The 21,638-nt window shown below is 43.3% G+C and overlaps 2 protein-coding genes across 7 annotated transcripts in view; both read left to right on the top strand.

The window, feature by feature from the left end:
* The first annotated feature begins 69 nt into the window (after positions 1 to 69).
* On the top strand, positions 70 to 7,753 carry pdha1b (pyruvate dehydrogenase E1 subunit alpha 1b). Of its 5 annotated transcripts, none has more exons than XM_068710283.1 (13): positions 70 to 218; positions 973 to 993; positions 1,545 to 1,697; positions 2,908 to 2,973; positions 3,096 to 3,269; positions 3,630 to 3,756; positions 3,949 to 4,040; positions 4,177 to 4,269; positions 4,369 to 4,524; positions 4,901 to 4,972; positions 5,197 to 5,264; positions 5,406 to 5,514; positions 6,129 to 7,753. In XM_068710283.1, exons 1-13 carry the CDS (start codon positions 159 to 161, stop codon positions 6,291 to 6,293), a joined length of 1,356 nt encoding a protein of 451 aa, XP_068566384.1. In that variant the 5' UTR covers positions 70 to 158; the 3' UTR covers positions 6,294 to 7,753. The 5 variants fall into 5 exon arrangements, with proteins under 5 accessions (XP_068566384.1, XP_068566382.1, XP_068566383.1 ...); XM_068710281.1 differs by having other exon boundaries at positions 1,545 to 1,751; XM_068710282.1 differs by lacking the exon at positions 973 to 993 and having other exon boundaries at positions 1,545 to 1,751.
* A 768-nt stretch (positions 7,754 to 8,521) lies between these two features.
* The window catches only part of rps6ka3b (ribosomal protein S6 kinase, polypeptide 3b), a 41,565-nt gene continuing 28,448 nt past the window's right edge, over positions 8,522 to 21,638 (top strand). For both annotated transcript variants that reach the window (XM_068710280.1, XM_068710279.1), the window contains exons 1-2: positions 8,522 to 9,012; positions 16,101 to 16,160. In XM_068710280.1, coding sequence (XP_068566381.1) covers positions 8,950 to 9,012; positions 16,101 to 16,160 — 123 coding nt within the window. In that variant the 5' untranslated portion in view covers positions 8,522 to 8,949. The remainder of the gene's footprint in view (positions 9,013 to 16,100; positions 16,161 to 21,638) is intronic.

The following is a 21,638-nucleotide window of genomic DNA, read 5'->3' as shown; positions in this document are numbered from 1 at the left end:
CGTGCCGCTATATGAACCTCTAGGAACCAATATTCCACGCTAATCAGTGTTCCACCCGGCGTCGTTTCTCACACGGACACTAACACGGAAGTAGCACTTTAGCAGCGATTAACATCCGCTGTTGTAATCCTTTAAGAGCCGGCTCTCCGTCCACTAGCATGCAAAACATGTTGACCATTATCTCTAACGCACTGTGTAGGATCACTGGCAGGAATGTGGTGAGTGAGGTTTCTGGGTCGATGTCGAGTTTGTGCTCGTTTCTCAGCTCATGCTAACGGCTAGCTAGCTAGCTTTGGATTTGTTTGGCTGGTTGGAGCTGACCTTGCGCGCATGTTAGCATCAGCGGCTAGTTTGACTCTTGCTGTCTCTCTTTTCACTTTTCTTTCTCTACAGTTAATGTTTAATTCATTTAAGATTAACTAGTCCGTGGTTTGCCTTCCTCGAGCAGCTTTATTGATTTAAGATGCACGGGTGTGATAAATATCGAGTTTAAACTTTAACCAATTAAAGGCTAAATTTAGCTTCCACTGGTTAGCATTAGTGGAGGAAGTAACGATACTCAGAGTTACTTTACTTAAGTAAAAGTAGTAGTACCTCAGTGTAGAAGTACTCTTAAAGGTTCGGCACTTTAAAGTACTCTGGTGACTGCATGCTGTGTTGTGGTTCAGTGGCAGCAGGGATCCTACAGTCATTCATCAGCTCTAATTAGTTTTATGAATGTATAAATTCTGCACATAAGTATCAAAAGATGATCCTAAAAACAAACGCGTGACTGCAGGAACTCTGTTGTTGTTATGGCTTTGTGTTTAAAGAAAAAAGCAGAGCTCTTGCTTTCGCCCTCCCCTTGGGCTTCCTCCACACTCACTCACACACACACACACACACACACACACACACAGACACACGCACAGAACAATCTCTATTCATGTCTTGCTTCTCTCCCCCCCCCCCCCTCCCCCACCTGAACCCCAGGGAGCCCAAACAGTGTCTGAGGTAAGCAGCTCGTTGCTCTGCTGATGTTTGTCTGCAGTGAGTTTTTAAAATACAACACCATAGATGTTACATTACAACCAATCAGCTGTTTCACTGTGTTAAGATGTGCTTTTTAAGTTGTAAACGTGTGTTCTGAACATCAGACGTGTGTGTGTGTGTGTGTTTTGTGTTCTTTACACACTGATGGTGTTTAGGATGTAGTCAGCTGATCTGTGGCACGGTTACACCTCGTTATCAGCCGTCCCAGAGATATTCAACACTGGCACAACATGTGTGTGTGTGTGTGTGTGTGTATCTATCTATCTGATATAATGCGTGTCTAAAAGGTATTTAAAATGTTGTGCCAATTAAAGAATATCAGGTGAAGTGTAGACACTGTTGGGCCAGACTCCATGTGTTTACTGCTTGTTTTAGCCTCCAGAGGTGTGTGTGTGTGTGTGTGTGTGTGTGTGTGTGTGTGTGTGTGTGTGTGTGTGTGTCCATGCTGTAGACCCTGTAGGCCTCCTCTGGCTGTGCTCTGGTCTGATTGGTTGGCTCCTGTGTTCCCCCAGTTGCTGGTTGACCTGTCAGAGTACGTCAGTGTAACCTCTCCGGCGGCGCCCGCCTTGGCACAGACCCGGCGGCAACCACCCAAACCACCACCAGTCAGTACTAGAGTGTTAGCTAGCGCCCAGACCGACCAGCTAGACCAGCTAGACGGACCAGTAAGAGCGCTGGAGCCTCCATGTGTGATCACTAACAGGGGCGGGAATCCTAACGTGTGTTCTAACATCAAGTAAAGAGAACTAACCTCTCTCAGCTACTGGCTCTATACAGACTGGTTCTGTGTTCAGACTGGTTCTGGTTCTGTCTTTTCTTTTGTTTCTCTCTCTGGGAAATCTAAGAAGTCACTGCAGATGTTAAAGAAGTAAAATCTCATATTTAAATTGTGAATCTCAGATGTTTGTTTTTAACGTTTATCATTTTATGGATTTACTGTAATAACTGTCTGCTAACAATCATTTAATTCCTGATCTTTACATTTAAATACAACTTCCCTGAGCTTACTAATATTTTCAAAAAAAAACAAAATATATCATTTATATATATATATATATATATATATATATATATATATATATATATATATATATATATATATATAAATAAAGCTGCAAAACCTAAAAACTATAATCAGAGAATATTTGGCACATTTGCTCGATTAATGACACGATTTATGTCGACGTGTTTTTTGTTTGCTTAAAGTGAAGCGATGAGAGAATTCACTTTAATTTAACGCCAAGAATCAGAAGAAATCACACCGTAATCATTTTAATTATGTTGTTCCCTCTAACATCACAAATCACATCTCAACACCGGTCAAAATAATCACACTTTAGATATTTCTTTTTATTCACACAGAATGAACTTTCTTCTGTTAGTTTCACTAAAATGGGCTCAGAATAAAGCAGTAATGTTGTAAATATCTCCTCTCCTGTAAATATCTTTTATGATTAAAATATATCTACAAAATATAGAATTTTTTCATCAAATCTGCCGTTTCTATTGTAATAATTTATTGAACAGCAGTGATGTTAAATAAAAGATTTAACTTTTTATTTCTCCCAGAACCAGTTTATGTTTTGAAAGATTCGGCTGCTGTTATTCTCCCACCCTGTTACTGACCCCCCCTCCCCCCCACGTCACAGACCGCTGTAGTAGTCCAGTCCAGCCTGAACCACCAGACCCCCAAACCTGATCCCCCCACCCCCCCCACACACACACACACACACACACTGACCCTGGACCTGCTGTGAAGAGGAGGGCAGCCTTCATCTGTGTGGAAGAGCTGTTTCCTCTCTGTGCTTCATGCGTTTAATGTGTTTTATGATGTTTTATGATGTTTATTGTGTTAAATTTGGTTTTTTTTTTCAGGGTGCCAGAGTCGTGGTTTCTCGCTCCTTCGCTGACTTCACCTCACAGGCGACCTTTGACATCAAGGTGAGTCCAAACCGCTCTGAAAGTAGTTCTTATGCACTCTTTAAGCTCTACAAACTCGGCTGCATCAAGCGCTCGTGATCCGCTTCCTAGACTACAGAATCTAATATTCCTGTTTCTGGTAGACGTGCGACGTGCACCGTCTGGAGGAGGGTCCTCCGGTGCGGGCGGAGCTGACCCGGGATCAGGGTCTGCAGTATTACCGCGTCATGCAGACCGTGAGGCGCATGGAGCTCAAAGCCGATCAGCTCTACAAACAGAAGATCATCAGAGGCTTCTGTCACCTGTACGACGGACAGGTGACCAGATAGCAGTTAAAGAGTTCACTCTCACTGTTAATATTCCTGTGAGGACGTTTTGACCGCTGGAAAACTACCCGAGAATCACATTCTTTATATTTAAATTCCTTCATACACAAAAAAGCACGTTACAGATGTACTGTAATAAACACTGGTCCTTCTTTATGACGGACAGAGAAATGAAGTTCAGATAAATTGTGTTAAAACACGAGAAAAGAGAAATCTGTCATTTAATTTAGTGGATTCGTAGCGGTGCAGTTCCACCAGTCGTTTATTTTGGTATTTAACCCGTGGCTCTTCTACCCGTCTGTCCTCATGCTCTTCCTCCTCCTCCTCCTCTTCCTCCTCCTCCTCCTACAGGAAGCGTGTGCCGTCGGCATCGAGGCCGCCATCAACCCCTCTGATCACCTGATCACCGCCTACCGCGCCCACGGCTACACCTACACCCGCGGGATCTCCGTCAAAGAGATCCTGGCCGAGCTCACGGGTGAGAGGTTTCAAAACCTGAAGACTGTGTGGAGCAATCGTGCATTTATTTTAGTTAATTTAATATTGTTCTATTTCATTTTTATATTTATTTAATATTTTATACCCTTATTTTGTATTGCTTTACCTGTACCACAAATGCTGCTGTCGTGAAATACAGTATATATTTATTTATTTAACCATCTCTCCTCAGGTCGTAAAGGGGGCGTGGCCAAAGGAAAGGGCGGTTCCATGCACATGTACGCTCCACATTTCTACGGAGGAAACGGCATCGTGGGCGCACAGGTGACCTCTCCAGAAATTAATATAATAAGATGTATTATATACTGTAAGGTGGTAGGTGTAGTACCTCATACCACCACACTGTCTCTAAACCGTCTCGTCGGTGCTGTTGGATTAAACTCCTCTGTCCGTCGCTCAGGCTCCTCTGGGAGCCGGCATCGCTCTGGCCTGTCAGTACCAAGGCAACAACCAGGTGTGCGTCTCACTCTACGGAGACGGGGCGGCCAATCAGGTAAACATCCCGCCCACTTCTTAAAAAAAAAAGAAAAGAAAAAAGACATCATACGAATACTTTAACTCAACCCCTCCCCCTCTCCTCTGATCCCATCAGGGCCAGCTGTTTGAGGCCTTCAACATGGCCGCCCTGTGGAAGCTGCCGTGCATCTTCGTCTGCGAGAACAACAAGTACGGCATGGGCACGTCGGTGGAGAGGGCTTCAGCCAGCACCGACTACTACAAGAGAGGAGACTACATACCAGGGATCAGAGTGAGACACACACACACACACACACACACACACACACACACACACACACACACACACACACACACACACACACACACACACACACACACACACACAGAGGAGGTCTTGGGCGGTAGCTGCAGTGTGTCTGTCGGACCGTACGCTGCAGCTGGCCTGTATGAACCCAGACTATAACAGGAGGAGGCTGGACCTCCGTCCTGGCAGTTGCAGGTGTGAACATCCATTCAGCTGTCTGATGCTCATGTATGATACTGCAGACAAACAGCATGAAGTACAAGTAGTGAGACCGTTACGTCTTCTATGAGATGAACGACGGACAGCTCTGAACAGAGACGGTTGTCGGTGTTTGTTTTGACCGCGTGTCCTCGTCCTCTAGGTGGACGGGATGGACGTCCTGTGCGTCAGAGAGGCCACCAGGTTTGCTGCAGACCACTGCCGCTCTGGAAAGGTGAGCTGGTGAACAGGTGGAGAGCTTCGTGAGGAGTTGAACCCAAAATATTGTTTTCCTTTCTCTGGTTTGAGATCCAGCTGTGATCGCGTGAATTCATGGTTTCAAAGCTTGACGTGTCGCTCCAGCTCAGAGAGATGAAGCTGATTATTATTATTATTATTATTATTATTATTATTATTATCATCATCATCATGATGGCCGATGACTTGTTGTGTTTTCAGGGTCCAATCGTAATGGAGCTGCAGACCTACCGTTACCATGGACACAGCATGAGTGACCCAGGCGTCAGGTAATAGTTTTTTTTATTACCTCTGATCATAAACCATCTGTCGGATATTAAACTACGCCCACGTTGTTATTAGTTTGGTAACTTCCTGTTCATGAAGGGAAGTTTGGGTTTGTTCTGACGGTGTGATGTCACTTCCTGTAGCTACCGCACGCGGGACGAGATCCAGGAAGTGCGCAGTAAGAGCGACCCCATCAGCATGCTGAAGGAGCGCATGCTCAGCAACAACATGGCGTCAGTAGAGGAGTTCAAGGTGCTCACACTCACTCACTCACTCACTCACTCACTCACTCACTCACTCACTCACTCACTCACTCACTATCTGGATGGGTCCTTGGGATAGATACTACTTCAGATAATAAAGGATGGATGGACAAAAAAAAGTCAAACAGCCGCTCTGTGGAGCTTTACTTTGTTTACGTGTTTTAACCCTTCAGATGAACGTCTGATTTAAATCTCTTCATAATCGGCCACATTAGAACATTCGTCACGTCTCTAATAAACGTTTGCTCAGACGATCGTACTTCAGACTTTCTGGAGAACATCTTGAGGAGTTTGGTGAGAAACGGTCGTGTTCTCGAGTGAAGTTGGAGGAAACGGAAACGCTGAACCACATGTTTTAAATATGAATATCTGATGTTTGGGGTTTTTTGGCTGTTATCAAAATAAAAATCCTGTGACTTCAAAGAGCCTCTAAAAAGATGCAGAATAACTCAATAAGTTAAATTTAAGAAGCTCAGATGGAAATCCAAATGAAATGAGTTCTTTTCATACATGATCCGTTCTGTCTTTATTGTATTTGATCTTTAGTAGTTAGTTGAGTATGTATACATCCCATAATAAGAGTCTCTCTCTCTGTCCCGTCAGGAAATGGACGTAGCGATCCGCAAGGAGGTGGAGGAGGCGGCTCAGTTCGCCACATCGGACCCAGAGCCTCCGCTGGAGGAGCTCTGCAACCACATCTACAGCAACGACCCGCCGCTGGAGGTCCGCGGGACCAACGCCTGGGTCCAACTCAAGTCTGTCAGCTAGACACACACACACACACACACACACACACACACACACACACACACACACACACACACACACACACACACACACACACACACACACACACACACACACTCAGCACCTCCTCCCTTCATTTGTTCATCATTCCGCACCTTCATGGGACTTTGACCTGAAACCTGCCCGTGTTATTTATTCATAGTTTTATATAGAAATGTATTTATTATTTGTCTGTTAGTGTTGTTGTAAAGCCATCGTGCTGCTGCCAGAGATCTGTGGTCAGAGTCTGTGTGTACTTTTTAAATGTGTGTGTATATATTTATATTCAGGGCTGCTTATTATACGCACAAAACTTGGGTTTCCTCTGTCATCCAACATGGCATCTGTTTTAAACGCCTCCTCTTTTAGGAGCGTTTCTAGCTTCTTTTAAATGTTCCTAAAATGTGGATTCTGCTTGAAGAAAGCAGCGACTCTGAAGAAGCACTCTGGACCTTCACTCTCTGGACCTTCACTCTCTGGACCTTCAGCAGCAGGAAAGGCTTCACTGTGTTTTTGTGTCTAAAGAATACACTAAGTCCAAGTACATTTACTCAAGTCGTGTACTAAAGGACACTTTTGAGTGATTTAACTGAAGTAATCCTGTTACTTTATACTGGAAATATTGTACTTCTTAGATAAATACAAACTATTATCAATGAATCATACAAGATGCATTATTACAGACTAAGCTACACAATGTATAAAGTGGTCAAAATAATAATTATAATATTCTGAAATGTCCTTCTTAGTACTACAAGTATATTTTGATGCTGATACTTTTTGCAGATGTACTTCAGCATAAGTAGAAATACTCTGACAAGTAAAAGTGCTGCATTCAAAACTTCTCTGAAGTAAAAGATCAGAGTACTTGCTGGTAAGCTGCATATTAGTCCGTGTATTTATTTGAGTTTAATGTGAGGACTTCTTCTTCTTCTTCTTATTATTATTATTATTATTATTATTGAGATGACTGTTGATCAGTGCATCAAATCCATTAGATTTATCCAGAAGTACTTCAGAGAAAATACTTTACTTTTCCATCCAGCTTCACTGAAGTACTTGAACTTTCCAAATACTGTCTTCCTACCAGAAGAAGTACAATAATGTGAGTTTGTTGAAAAGTGTGAAAACACTAAAGATTCAGAGTACTTCTCTGCTGGAGGACGGATGTACTGAAGTATTTGTGTGTGTGTGTGTGTGTGTGTGTGTGTGTGTGTGTGTGTGTGTGTGTGTGTGTGTGTGTGTGTGTGTGTGTGTGTGTGTGTGTGTGTGTGTGTGTGTGTGTGTGTGTGTGTGTGTGTGTGTGTGTGTGTGTGTGTGTGTGTGTGTGTGTGTGTGTGTGTGTGTGTGAGAGAGAGAGAGTGTGAGAGTGAGAGAGAGAGTTTAAAGCTTTACTTCATTTATGTTGAACAGAGAGACTGAAAAATAAATAAATTAAGGACGTGAAGATTAATACTGTTTGAGTCTTTTCTTTACATGGTACTTTATACTTCTAGAACACGACATAATGTACTTTTTATAGTACTACACCTCAGAGGTACATGTTGTACTTTTATTGCATTTCATGTATCTGACCGCTTTAGTTACTTTACTGACATACTTTTACTGAAGGAACATCTTACTGTAACGGAGTATTTTTACTGTGCGGTATTATAACTTTAGTAATCTGATACTTCCTCCACTGACCACTAGATGTCACTACCGGGCTGTAAAACTATCTATACTTTATGAGTAGTGAATGAAGAGAGCTGCATCACCAGTACACAAGAGTTACTATCAATTCAATGTACCACGATAACTACGCTCAAATATATACACTGGAGACGATATCAACAAGTGCTGAATACCATGAAAGTGCAATGTCAGCACTACTGAATGTAATACTGAATACGTTATTACTCTGTTAAGATGCTTTATGGCTGGTGAAGAGCATTATGACTAAACTCAAAGTTCAGGACTGGGGACTTGTCAATCTTGACTATATATAAATGTAAATATATGTAAATATATAAACATATATATATATTTAAATATAAATATATATAATTTATATAAATATATATTTATATATATATATATATATATATAAATTAATAATATGCCAAACTTTACTTCACTTCTCTTGTTATCTAAAGGAAGCCGCCTACTGGCGTGACGCAGGCATGACGCGGCGGTCTGACGGACAGGTAAGCTGACACCGGCCGCCATATTGGGAAACAACGGAAGTGTGTGTGTGTGTGTGTGTGTGTGCGTGTGTGCGCGTGTGTGTGTGTGTATGTGTGTGAGTGTGAGAGTGTGTGAGAGAGAGTCGATCAGTTTCCGTCCTGTTTCTCTCTCGTGTCGGTCTCTCCGGAGGAAGGGGCGGTCTCAGCGCCGCTGCAGATCCGGAATTAGAAGGTGTTCGCTCGGCTCGGCTCTGCTCGGTCGTTCGGCGGAGCTCCGCGAGCGGTTCGGTTCCACACAGGAAATAAAAAAAAACCCTTTCGTTAAAAAAAAAGGTGGACAAGGAAGAAGGAAAAGAAAGGAAGGAAGGAAGTGTCGACCGAGGGGAGGTGACGGAGAACCGGTGGCTGAAAACAGGAATTAAAGAGGAAGAAGAAGAAAGAGAGGAAAAAGTAGAAAGCTCAGGGAGGACAAGATGCCTCTGGCTCAGCTGGCGGATCCCTGGCAGAAGATGGCTCTGGGGGGGCCGACCGGAGAGGTGAGACCTTCATTAAACACTTTGTCTGTCTGTCTGTCCTCCTGTCTCACTGACCGGAGAGGTGAGACCTTCATTAAACACTTTGTCTGTCTGTCTGTCCTCCTGTCTCACTGACCGGAGAGGTGAGACCTTCATTAAACACTTTGTCTGTCTGTCTGTCCTCCTGTCTCACTGACCGGAGAGGTGAGACCTTCATTAAACACTTTGTCTGTCTGTCTGTCCTCCTGTCTCACTGACCAGAGAGGTGAGACCTTCATTAAACACTTTGTCTGTCTGTCTGTCCTCCTGTCTCACTGACCAGAGAGGTGAGACCTTCATTAAACACTTTGTCTGTCTGTCTGTCCTCCTGTCTCACTGACCGGAGAGGTGAGACCTTCATTAAACACTTTGTCTGTCTGTCTGTCTGTCCTCCTGTCTCACTGACCAGAGAGATGAGACCTTCATTAAACACTTTGTCTGTCTGTCTGTCTGTCCTCCTGTCTCACTGACCAGAGAGGTGAGACCTTCATTAAACACTTTGTCTGTCTGTCTGTCTGTCCTCCTGTCTCACTGACCAGAGAGGTGAGACCTTCATTAAACACTCTGTCTGTCTGTCTGTCCTCCTGTCTCACTGACCAGAGAGGTGAGACCTTCATTAAACACTTTGTCTGTCTGTCTGTCTGTCCTCCTGTCTCACTGACCAGAGAGGTGAGACCTTCATTAAACACTCTGTCTGTCTGTCTGTCCTCCTGTCTCACTGACCAGAGAGGTGAGACCTTCATTAAACACTCTGTCTGTCTGTCTGTCCTCCTGTCTCACTGACTGACAGGTAGTGTAGAAATACACAGGGTGTGTTATGAAGACCCCTCACACTCACTGTTACCTTATGATTATAAAGCTTCTTCAGGGACTATAACGCATTATAAGACACCTTAAAGTCACTATTACATGTTTATTATACCGTTGCTATAGAGACGCCACATCACATTAAATACTCTATACAGCATTATAAGACACCTTAAAGTCACTAATTGAACGTTATTCTAGTCTAAAAGCTGCTGCTGGGACGGAAAATTAGATGAAAATAGATTTAAAAAGCTCCATATGTCACTTTATGGAATGATTACAATCAGATCAAAATCATAAGAAAGCATTAAGAAGTCACTACGAGTCACTTTGTGGATTTATTTGTCAGTTTATTTATAAATGACATTTAAAAACAACAAAAGTTCTTTTCTATACACAATTAAAGACGTACAAGATGTACTTAAAACACCACCAGGTGTTCTGTATGGAGGCTTTGTGAACACTTTAGATGGATTGTGTGTCTCTAAAATGAAAGTTAGTGTATGAGACGTCTTCTATTGTCTTGTTTTCTCTGTCCAAAAAACCCAAAACATGCAAATAACTCTCAGACGAGAAAGTAAAGAGCAGCAAATCCTCTGAAAACGAAGCAGCTGGGACCAGAGCGTGTTGAGATAGACGATCTGTTTCATGTGTAGAGACGCATCGTTTCAGCTCTACGGTAACAATGTGACAATAAGATCGCTCTCTGAGCACAGCGCTGCGTACCACAACAACAACAACACAACAACAACACAACAACAACAACGCTCTGAAAGTTAAAGTTAAAGTTAAAGTTAAAGTTGAGACACGAGATTGAACCAAAACCAGCTTCTTCTGCATGTGTGTGTGTGTACGTGTGTGTGTGTGTGTGTGTGTGTGTGTGTAGTGTGTGTACGTGTGTGTGTGTGTGTGTGTGTGTGTACGTGTGTGTGTACGTGTGTGTGTGTGTGTGTGTGTGTGTGTGTGTGTACGTGTGTGTGTGTGTGTGTGTGTGTGTGTGTACGTGTGTGTGTGTAGTGTGTGTACGTGTGTGTGTGTGTGTGTGTGTGTGTGTGTGTGTGTAGTGTGTGTACGTGTGTGTGTGTGTGTGTGTGTGTGTACGTGTGTGTGTGTGTGTGTGTTTTTCCAGTTCTTCCTTCCTTCAAGTTTTTGAATCTTGATAAAAGAAGCAGGAGGCGGAGCCACAGCGGCCGCATGATTCAGGAAGAGCTTACGTCTATATATGTGTGTGTGTGTGTGTGTGTGTGTGTGTGTGTGTGTCCACTTCCTGTATGAGATGTCACAAGGGCTGCATGGAGAAATCTCGCTGTGTGTGTGTGTGTGTGTGTGTGTGTGTGTGTGTGTGTGTGTGTGTGTGTGTGTGTGTGTCTGTCACTCAGACAGTGAATAATGGAACTGTGAGTCACTGAGGTCTTCTCTCTCTTCTTCTTCTGTCTTTCTGCTCGTACCTTTTTTCCCACGCGGCCACTTCTCACCTCACTGTCCTGCTGACACTCACGTCAATGAACCCCCCCCCCCCCCCCCCCTCCTCTGTGTAACACCTCCAGGTCTTCGTGAAGCGATGTGTGCCGTAAGCTTTTCTAGGCCACAGAGGAGTCAGTGGTTGCAGTTGTGGAATGAACAAGAGATGATTCTGTATGATTCTCTTTCGCCCTGCAGACAAGTTCATTCAGCACACGGTACAAAGAGAGGGGCGGAGCTCACAGGCGAGGGTAGATCAAGATGGCTGCAGCGGTGAACAGGCACTCTGCACGCCTAAATGTTTGCTGAAGCACCAAGGAAGTGCTTTACAAATGGAAACGTGCCCCAAACCTCCTCTAGGGCTTTAAGGAGATCCTTTCAATTAGCCTTTCTTATCCAACCAACCGCCAAAGAGCCTGAGATATTCAGCTTTTTATCAAATATGAAATGGAACTGAAGCTATTATCAAACATTTCCTTTGATGGACTTGTCTCCTGGTGGATTAATCACCCGTATTTAAAGGGCCAGTTCATCCAAATACAAAACAACTACAACCTTAAAGTCACTGTGAGGAACTTTAGCGTAGTGTTGGTTCTGTTGGTTCTGTTGGTCCCTGTGGACTAAAGCTGTAGTGTCTCTGAGTCCCTTTTAGAAAACCTCTCATTCTACTGCAGCAGGGTCTGACAGTCTGAACCCTCTCAGTCCTGGTTCTGGTTCTCCCGTGGCCTCCCTTCCCTCCAGCGGGTCCAGCGATACGTCCTGGGTCTGTCCACTGCTGGAGGATCTGGGTCTGTCCACGGTGGACCGGGTCTCTGCTGGAGGATCTGGGTCTGTCCACGGTGGACAAGGCAAAATGCCAACAGCTTCTTTTTGGACGAAACAAACAATTTTAAATGTCATTTTCGACCCTTTTGTGACATTTTGATTAATCAATGAATCTACAAAAATATGCAAATGAGTCCATAATGACCATGATCTCTCAGCTTTAGCTCAGAGGAATGAGAATAACGTCTCTGTTCCAGGAACACGTTTCTGGCTCCACTGAGGCTGAATATTGGCGTCAGTCTCTCTCAAGTTGACTCTTTCTTCTTGAAGAAGTAGAACTTACATCTGGTGAGTGAACATGGTGTTGAGCATCTATTATAGACAAGGTGCTACGCAGCATTCGCTGAGCTTCTCTTAGTGTACAGCAAAGAGGGCGGAGCTCGTTCTGCTGCGGCCCTTCAGCCCTGCAGACGTTCTGCGTGTCGATATCGTGTTACGGCGCTTATTAATAAACGCCCGTGAATGATCCGATGTCTTCGTGCTGCAGACACGATGCGCTCCGAGCTTCAGGAGCAGGAAGTCAGTGGGTGTAGTTAATGTAATCACGGTGCTTTACCACCACCTGATTGCCACAGTTCTCTGAGTCAAATGTGATCATATAGACAGGATGAACTCTCTCTGTCTGAGGAAGTCCTTATTCATGATGTCTATGCGCTAATAAACTCCTATGAACCTGCTTATACACCATAGGAGGCCCTGCTGATCCCTGCAGAACTTCATCACGTGTTTGAGTCTTCTTCAGTGTCTGTACAGACGTGTGTACTCTGTAAATAACAGCTGATCGGGGCTCATTCCGCATACTTTTAATGGGGCCAATTTGCCCAAAATATGGCCCAAAAAGTTGGTACCGATCAGCCAATTACCTGACTCCACTGCAGCTTTATACTTCCTGTTTACATTTCCCCCCAAAAAAACACCCACAATTATGTGAAGATTAGTTCCAAATCTTAAAGCGCGATCATCGCCCCAAATCAGAGTAAGACAAAGAATAACAATAGTGTCTGCTTCTTAGCACATGACATCAAAGTCTATGCAGAGACGCCATGACACTGGAGTGACGCGAATGCGCAAATGGCGCCAAAATTGTGCCTAAATTGTGCCCAAATTGTGCCCAAATTGTGCCCAAATTGTGCCAAAATTGTGCCAAAATTGCGCCAAAAATGGCGTGACGCTGCCGTGCGATAGCCTATCAGCGTTGAGATGCTCCACCTGTCATCAGTGACGTTGAATCAGGAAGTAAATACCGTATCAATAGAGACCAAGCCAAACTGTGTGTGTGTGTGTGTGTGTGTGTGTGTGTGTGTGTGTAAACCATACGGTACAAACAATGAATAGACGCTGCCGTATTTACGTCTAGATGTCGTTATGTTGAGTGTTTTTCGGCGTCTCTTTATGTCCGTTTATTGCAGTTAAATCACATGAAATCTCTTTAGGCTTAAGTTAATAACGGCTTCCAGGGCGATAAGCCACGCCCCCTCTTTGGCGCGAATGACCACAAATCGATTCACGAATAATTTGCGCTGCGTTTGGTGTGAACTCAGCATCACACTGACACACTGCTTTGTCCGTTCCTTTACAGATGTTTACCTTTAGTTTACATCTTTTGGACATATTTAGATAAAAGGAGAGGATTTAAAAGTGTGTCAAACTGAACATTTAATAATCACGGATCAGACTTAAACCTGAGCTTATCTTCCTCTTCCTCTAGGACTCTGTCCTCTCCCTCACCTTCCACCTCTGCATCTTTCTCCCTCTTTCTAACTATAATCCACCCATCTGTCTCTCTCTCCCTCTCTCTCTCTCTCTCTCTCTCTCTCTCTCTCTCTATCTCTCTCTCTATCTCTCTCTCTCTCTGTCTCTCTCTGTCTCTCTCTCCCTCTCTCTCTCTCTCTCCTCTCTGTGTCTCTCTATCTCTCTCCTCTCTATCTCTCTGTCTCTCTCTCTCTCTCTATCTCTCTCTCTCTCTTTCCCTCTCTCCCTCTCTCTCTCTCTCCCTCTCTCTCCCTCTCTCTCTCTCTCTCTCTCTCTCTCTCTCTCTCTCTATCTCTCTCTCCCTCTCTCTCTCCCTCTCCCTCTCCCCCCCCCCCCTCTCTCCCCTCCCTCTCTCTCCTCACTTATCCTCCCTGCGCTGCACTTCCAGCACAGTGAATCCTCGTGATGCTCTCTCTCTCTCTCTCTCTCTCTTGTTGTCCTTCTTGTTGTTGTTGTCCTTCTTGTTGTTGTTTACAGCGGTAGTGTGGGTGCTATCGGTGTCTGAATCACAGCTGTTGTTCAGTAAAGCAGACCGATCCTGCTTATGTAACCAACACTCGTTCAGCAGACGAGGTAGACGGTCAGAGTTTGGTGACCTTAATAAATGAACCTCACGCTGTGACCGTCTGGAGACTTCCTTTCCTTTGATTTATTTATTTGATTCCTCCGTCACAGGCGGCGGGAGAGAGACTTCAAAATAAAAGACGCCTACTCAGCGAGTTCTCTGTAGCACAGAGTGAAACACAAAGCAGGGAGGTAGGAAGCAGACGTCCTCGATGTGACAGCATGGTGACTGTCTTCATAGACCTAAACTCTGGATTAATACACTGTATACATACACTATATACACTGTATACATACACTATATACACTGTATACACTATATACACTGTATACATACACTATATACACTATATACATACACTATATACACTGTATACACTATATACACTGTATACACTATATACACTGTATACATACACTATATACACTGTATACATACACTATATACACTGTATACACTATATACACTGTATACATACACTATATACACTATATACATACACTATATACACTGTATACACTATATACACTGTATACATACACTATATACACTATATACATACACTATATACACTATATACATACACTATATACACTGTATACATACACTATATACACTGTATACACTATATACACTGTATACATACACTATATACACTATATACATACACTATATACACTGTATACATACACTATATACACTATATACATACACTATATACACTATATACATACACTATATACACTATATACAGACAGACAGACATTCAAATGAACACAAATCATAAAGTGCTTCCTCCAGATTTCTTAAAAGTGGTTTGAAATCTGAAAAGAGAATCACACCAAACATGTGTAATATATGTGTAATCAGCTCAGCTCGAGAGAAAGAAAGAAAGAAAGAAAGAAAGAAAGACACGTTTATGACACAGATTTATGTTCCACTCTGTGTTCCGCTCTGTGTTCCACTCTGTGTTCCACGTTGTGTTCCACTCTGTGTTCCGCTCTGTGTTCCACTCTGTGTTCCACTCTGTGTTCCGCTCTGTGTTCCACTCTGTGTTCCGCTCTGTGTTCCACGTTGTGTTCCGCTCTGTGTTCCACGTTGTGTTCCGCTTTGTGTTCCACGTTGTGTTCCGCTCTGTGTTCCACGTTGTGTTCCACTCTGTGTTCCACGTTGTGTTCCACTCTGTGTTCCACTCTGTGTTCCGCTCTGTGTTCCACGTTGTGTTCCGCTCTGTGTTCCACGTTGTGTTCCGCTCTGTGTTCCACGTTGTGTTCCGCTCTGTGTTCCACGTTGTGTTCCGCTCTGTGTTCCACGTTGTGTTCCACGTTGTGTTCCACTCTGTGTTCCATGTTTCCTCTGATTTCAGAAACCAACTAGCAGAGCGTTGACAGCCTTTCTCTGATTCTTGCAGCTGATAACCAGTTTTCAGCAGCTGATAACCAGTGTTTGGACTGTTGGTCGCTCACTTTCTAACATGTGAGAACGAGTCACAGCAGACAGCAACATGTCTACATTTTAAATATGGAGCACAGATCTTCTGTCGTGGACGGTCGTGTTTCACAGCGACGTGTCTTCAGCTCTCACGGCAGGTCGGACATGTTTCAACCTGCAGGACGTGCTAATGTGTCACCTCTGTGTGTGTGTGTGTGTGTGATTACAGGACGCACATCATGATCCAGAGGACTTGGTGGGCGATGACGACTCAATGCCTCTCTGCACCGTAAGTCCTCCTCTCCTCCTCCTCCTCCTCCTCCTCCTCCTCATTTAAGTGCTCGTCAAACAGAGACTCCAGACTGTTTGGAGGTTTTCTGTTATTCTCTGACATTTAGTGGAGCTTGTTGTAAACACTTCCAGCGCTGTTTGTACTGAATATACTCTGAACTCACTCTGTGTGTGTGTGTGTGTGTGTGTGTGTGTGTGTGTGTGTGTGTGTGTGTGTGTGTGTGTGTGTGTGTGTGTGTGTGTGTGTGTGTTATTGACGAGCCCTTCCGGTCCTCTGCACATCCACACGTGTGTGTCCTTGTGTGTTCACACACACACAGCTCTGATGATAGATATCATGTTCTGACTCCTCCTCCTGCAGGATGATTGCTGGTATGAAAGTGGAAGCGTAGTGAGGCTCACTATTAAAAGTCGTGAGTCATCTGAAAGCCCAAAAAAATTATAAATAATAGAAATCCTCCCTCAGATTCCGCTCGGCTCGATATCACCGTTTATTTGTGATGTGATATTTTTGGGATGAGATGTTGTTATTTACAGTGTCCCACTTCATTCTCTTATTGTTGTGGAACTAACGCTCACAATGGACCCTTATCTTATATATTATACCTCATATCTGTATGTTATACCTCATATCTTATATCTTATACCTCATATCTTATGTCTTCTGTCTGTGGATGCTTTAACTAACTCACATTCTACGAGGTACTTGTCAGATGTTTCTATCTTTACAAGCTTGGATCCAGTATTTTCCGACATGCACTGGTGCCACTGTGTTTCCATGTTGTTTTCTATCCTTATGAGGTCATCTCTCCTGGTGTTAATGGTTGGGAATCACCGCTGTAGAGCGTTTAGCATCCGGCAACCCAGAGTCAGACGCCTGATGTCTCCACTTGAATAGAACAGAATTTTTACTTAGATTAAAGGGTGCTCCTACTGGCAAAGTGTGTGTGTGTGTGTGTGTGTGTGTGTGTGTGTGTGTGTGTGTGTGTGTGTGTGTGTGCGCGTGTGTGTGTGCAGGCAGGCAGGCAGGCACGGCTGCTGCAAGCATCGATTTTTAAATGCAGAGGAGATGGCTTATGGATCTACTGTCTGAGAAGAGCTGAGCACTCATTACCTCACTCTCCAGAGTCTGCAGCACACACACACACACACGCACACACACACGCACACACACACGCACACACACACGCACACACACACACGCACACACACACACGCACACACACACGCACACACACGCACACACACACGCACACACACACGCACACACACACACACACACGCACACAAACTCTAAGGCAGGAAACTAGATGTGCTAGAAACAGTATGAACGTCACATCGTGTGTGTGTGTGTGTGTGAGGATGAATATATTAAAAAGCTGTTAATGAGTGAGTTTGACTTTTCCACTGGCTCAACTGTGTGTGTGTGTGTGTGTGTGTGTGTGTGTGTGTGTGTGTGTGTGTGTGTGTGTGTGTGTGTGTGTGTGTGTGTGTGTGTGTGTGTGTTGTCTCAGGTTAAATTGGGTAATGAGGCGGCCTTCTCTCTGTGTCACGCTGCCTAAAGTCTTGTGTGTGTGTGTGTGTGTGTGTGTGTGTGTGTGTGTGTGTGTGTGTGTGTGTGTGTGTGTGTGTGTGGTTCTTCTATACATGTGAGGACTCTCATTGAATTAAGAGTGAAGAGTTGATGCTTTTCTTCTTCATGTGTGATCGTAAATTGAATATATTTAGATTTTAGGCATTTATCTCCATCGTCTGTCATTTTACAGACTGATGACAAAGTCATGAGGTGGAAAAAGAAGAGAAATCGACTATTCTGTAAAATAATGTGCAGATTAATCAATAGTGAAAATAGTGGTCAGTTTGGTCTTCTATTAAGACAAGTCTTAATAGAAGACCGAGAACCAGGACATTCTGATGTAGCATTTCAAAATAAAAGACCTTCAAAACCAAAAATCCTTAAGTTTTAAAATGTCCTCATAAAGATAGAAGTACAACAGCACACACACACACACACACACACACACACACCTACTTCACAGTCCCAGTTGAGTCTGATGCTCTTTGAGCAACACACACAATAACATGCCCATCATCATCACTGGTTGTTCGGATATGACTGCAAGATGGCAACACACACACACACACACACACACACACACACACACACACACACACACACACACACACACACTCTGATGTCCCCAGTGAGGCATAAAACAGTTTGCAGACAGCGTTATGAACATCGCTGCTCTCTGAAGGGACCAACTAACATCTGCTGCCATCTGGTGTGTCTGTGTGTGTGTGTGTGTGTGTGTGTGTGTGTGTGTGTGTGTGTGTGTGCGTTGGACAGACGCAGTATCATGTTAGCAGCCAGGATGAGGTCACTCACTTTAAGAATATTTTAGTCCATTAATGTTTAGTAAGTTGATTTATAAATGATCATGAGAGCTCCATGTGTGGACCAACAGTTGATACAAAATTATATAAATACATTTCAAATATAAATTGATATATATATAATTTATTTCTATCATTAAATATTATATAAATATAATTTCAGAATTATATTATTTTAATATTTTATTATTTATTATTTATATATATATATATGTATATAATATAATTATACTATATGTAAAAATATTAATTCAAAAATAATAATATCTAATATATTTCTGAAATGGGCCATTCTGCACAATGATTGCATCTTCTTTTGGTACTCTAAGTATATTTAATGATAAAACTACTTGTTGATACTTGTTACAGAGTATTACTCTCTCATATTGCTATTTTTGACTTAAGTAACACTGCTTACCACTGCCAGCAGCATGGACGTAGTAGTAGTAGTGGTAGTAGTATTAGTGGTGGTAGTTGTAGTGGTAGTAGTATTAGTGGTGGTAGTTGTAGTGGTAGTAGTATTAGTGGTGGTAGTAGTAATGATAGTAGTGGTAGTAGTGGTAGTAGTATTGGTAGTGGAAGTGGTTGTAGTGGTAGTAGTAGTGATAGCAGTGGTAGTGGTAGTAGTAGTAGTAGTGGTAGTAGTAGTGATAGCAGTAGTAGTGGTAGTAGTAGTGGTAGTAGTATTAGTGGTGGTAGTTGTAGTGGTAGTAGTAGTGATAGTGGTAGTAGTAGTGATAGTAGTATTAGTGGTGGTAGTAGTAGTGATAGTAGTGGTAGTAGTGGTAGTAGTATTGGTAGTGGAAGTGGTTGTAGTGGTAGTAGTAGTGGTAGTAGTGGTAGTAGTAGTGATAGCAGTAGTAGTGGTAGTAGTAGTGGTAGTTGTAGTAGTGGTAGTGGTAGTAGTAGTGATAGCAGTAGTAGTGGTAGTAGTAGTGGTAGTAGTAGGGATAGCAGTGGTAGTAGTAGTAGTAGTAGTAGTGGTAGTAGTAGTGGTAGTAGTAGTGATAGCAGTAGTAGTGGTAGTAGTAGTGGTAGTTGTAGTAGTGGTAGTAGTAGTGATAGCAGTAATAGTGGTAGTAGTAGTTGGTAGTTGTAGTAGTGGTAGTAGTAGTGGTAGTAGTAGTAGCAGTAGTGATAGCAGTAGTAGTGGTAGTAGTAGTGATAGCAGTAGTAGTGGTAGTAGTAGTGGTAGTAGTAGTGATAGCAGTAGTAGTGGTAGTAGTAGTGGTAGTTGTAGTAGTGGTAGTAGTAGTGGTAGTAGTAGTGATAGCAGTAGTAGTAGTGGTAGTTGTAGTAGTGGTAGTAGTAGTAGTAGTAGTAGTGGTAGTAGTAGTGGTAGTAGTAGTGGTAGTAGTAGTAGTAGTAGTAGTGGTAGTAGTAGTGGTAGTAGTAGTGATAGCAGTAGTAGTGGTAGTTGTAGTAGTGGTAGTAGTAGTGATAGCAGTAGTAGTGGTAGTTGTAGTAGTGGTAGTAGTAGTGATAGCAGTAGTAGTGGTAGTAGTAGTGGTAGTTGTAGTAGTGGTAGTAGTAGTGGTAGTAGTGGTAGTAGTAGTAGTAGTAGTAGTAGTAGTAGTGATAGCAGTAGTGATAGTAGTGGTAGTGGTGGTGGTGGTAGTAGTACCCTTGTACCCTCACTCCCCCTCCCTCCCCCCATAATAAAGAAGTGTGACTCAACATGTGAACCCTGTTCTTCAGACAGATTGTGAAGAGAAAGACTAAAATTATTCATTCCTCCCCAAAGACAAAGACCTTCATCACAAATGTGAGAATGTAATGAATTCTCTTATTAGAGAAGTCATTTTTCACATTCAATTAATCATGGTGGTCGTGTGTGTGTGTCTGTGTGTGTGTGTGTGTGTGTGTGTGTGTGTGTGTGTGTGTGTGTGTGTGTGTGTGTGTGTGGCGTTTGCTGACAGATGGTGTTTAATCTTCTACGGCCATCTGGACTGACTTTCTCTGGCGTCTTTTAAACGCCCACACAAACACAAACACATGGCACTCTACTCTCTTATTCAACATGCTCAGGTGTGTGTGTGTGTGTGTGTGTGTGTGTGTGTGTGTGTGTGTGTGTGAGGGATCAGATAGACGAGACATTCCTCGGAAACAACTCGTCTACTTACGGTTTAGATGGTCGTAACCTGTGAACTTGGAGCAAGAAGCTGCAGACTAGTGTGTGTTATTGTGTGTGTGTGTGTGTGTGTGTGTGTGTGTGTGTGTGTGTGTGTGTGTGTGTGTGTGTGTGTGTGCGCGTGTGCGCGCGCTCTCAGGCCTAAACACCTAAAATGGAAACCAGCGCCCCACCCACGCTGGCTAGAGTGGATATTGATGGATACAGAAAGAGAGAGAAAGAGAAAATATTGATTGATAGGAAGAGGCATTACACAAGGGAGGGTGTGTGTGTGTGTGTGTGTGTGTGTGTGTGTGTGTGTGTGTGTGTGTGTGTGTGTGTGTGTGTGTGTGTGTGTGTGTTAGTGACAGGAGGAGGCAGATAATAAACGAGAGAGAAAAAGAAAATATTTTTCATGTCCTCCCAGTTTAGTTTTGTCAGGATCAGTTGGTACATTCCTCTGTGGTAATGGGCAGGGTCAGTGAGTGTGTGTGTGTGTGTGTGTGTGTGTGTGTGTGTGACGGCTCTGGGACTGTTGTGAACGAGGCATTGTGGGAATTGGCCATTGTGAGGTCATGGGGTGATGATGTAATCTGTGTAACCCGGCGCCGCTTTTCCTGAACGCAGCTCTCTCAGGAACTAACCAATCACAGAGCAGCAACACACACACACACACACACACACACACACACACACACACACACACACACACACACACACACTTGTTTTTGTTTAAATGTTCTTTATAATGTTTTCTTCTAAAACGTGCTGCTGAACTTGCCTTATATATTATTATACTTGTGAGGACTTAACTGTTGACCCTCAACTCAACTCATTTCATTATCAGTTGATATGTTTTTATTGTGTCATTAGAAATAACCGACAGATTCATTCACAGTAGAATAATACTCCTTCGTCACAGCTTCTTCATCGTTTCTGCATTTTCACATGTTTTTAAATTACAGATAT

This window comes from Cebidichthys violaceus, unplaced genomic scaffold (assembly GCF_023349555.1).
Source record: "Cebidichthys violaceus isolate CVI_PGR_0920_01 unplaced genomic scaffold, fCebVio1.0.p SCAF_15, whole genome shotgun sequence".
In the NCBI taxonomy this organism is placed as follows: Eukaryota; Metazoa; Chordata; class Actinopteri; order Perciformes; family Stichaeidae; genus Cebidichthys; species Cebidichthys violaceus.
This window is presented reverse-complemented; position numbering and strand designations above follow the sequence as displayed.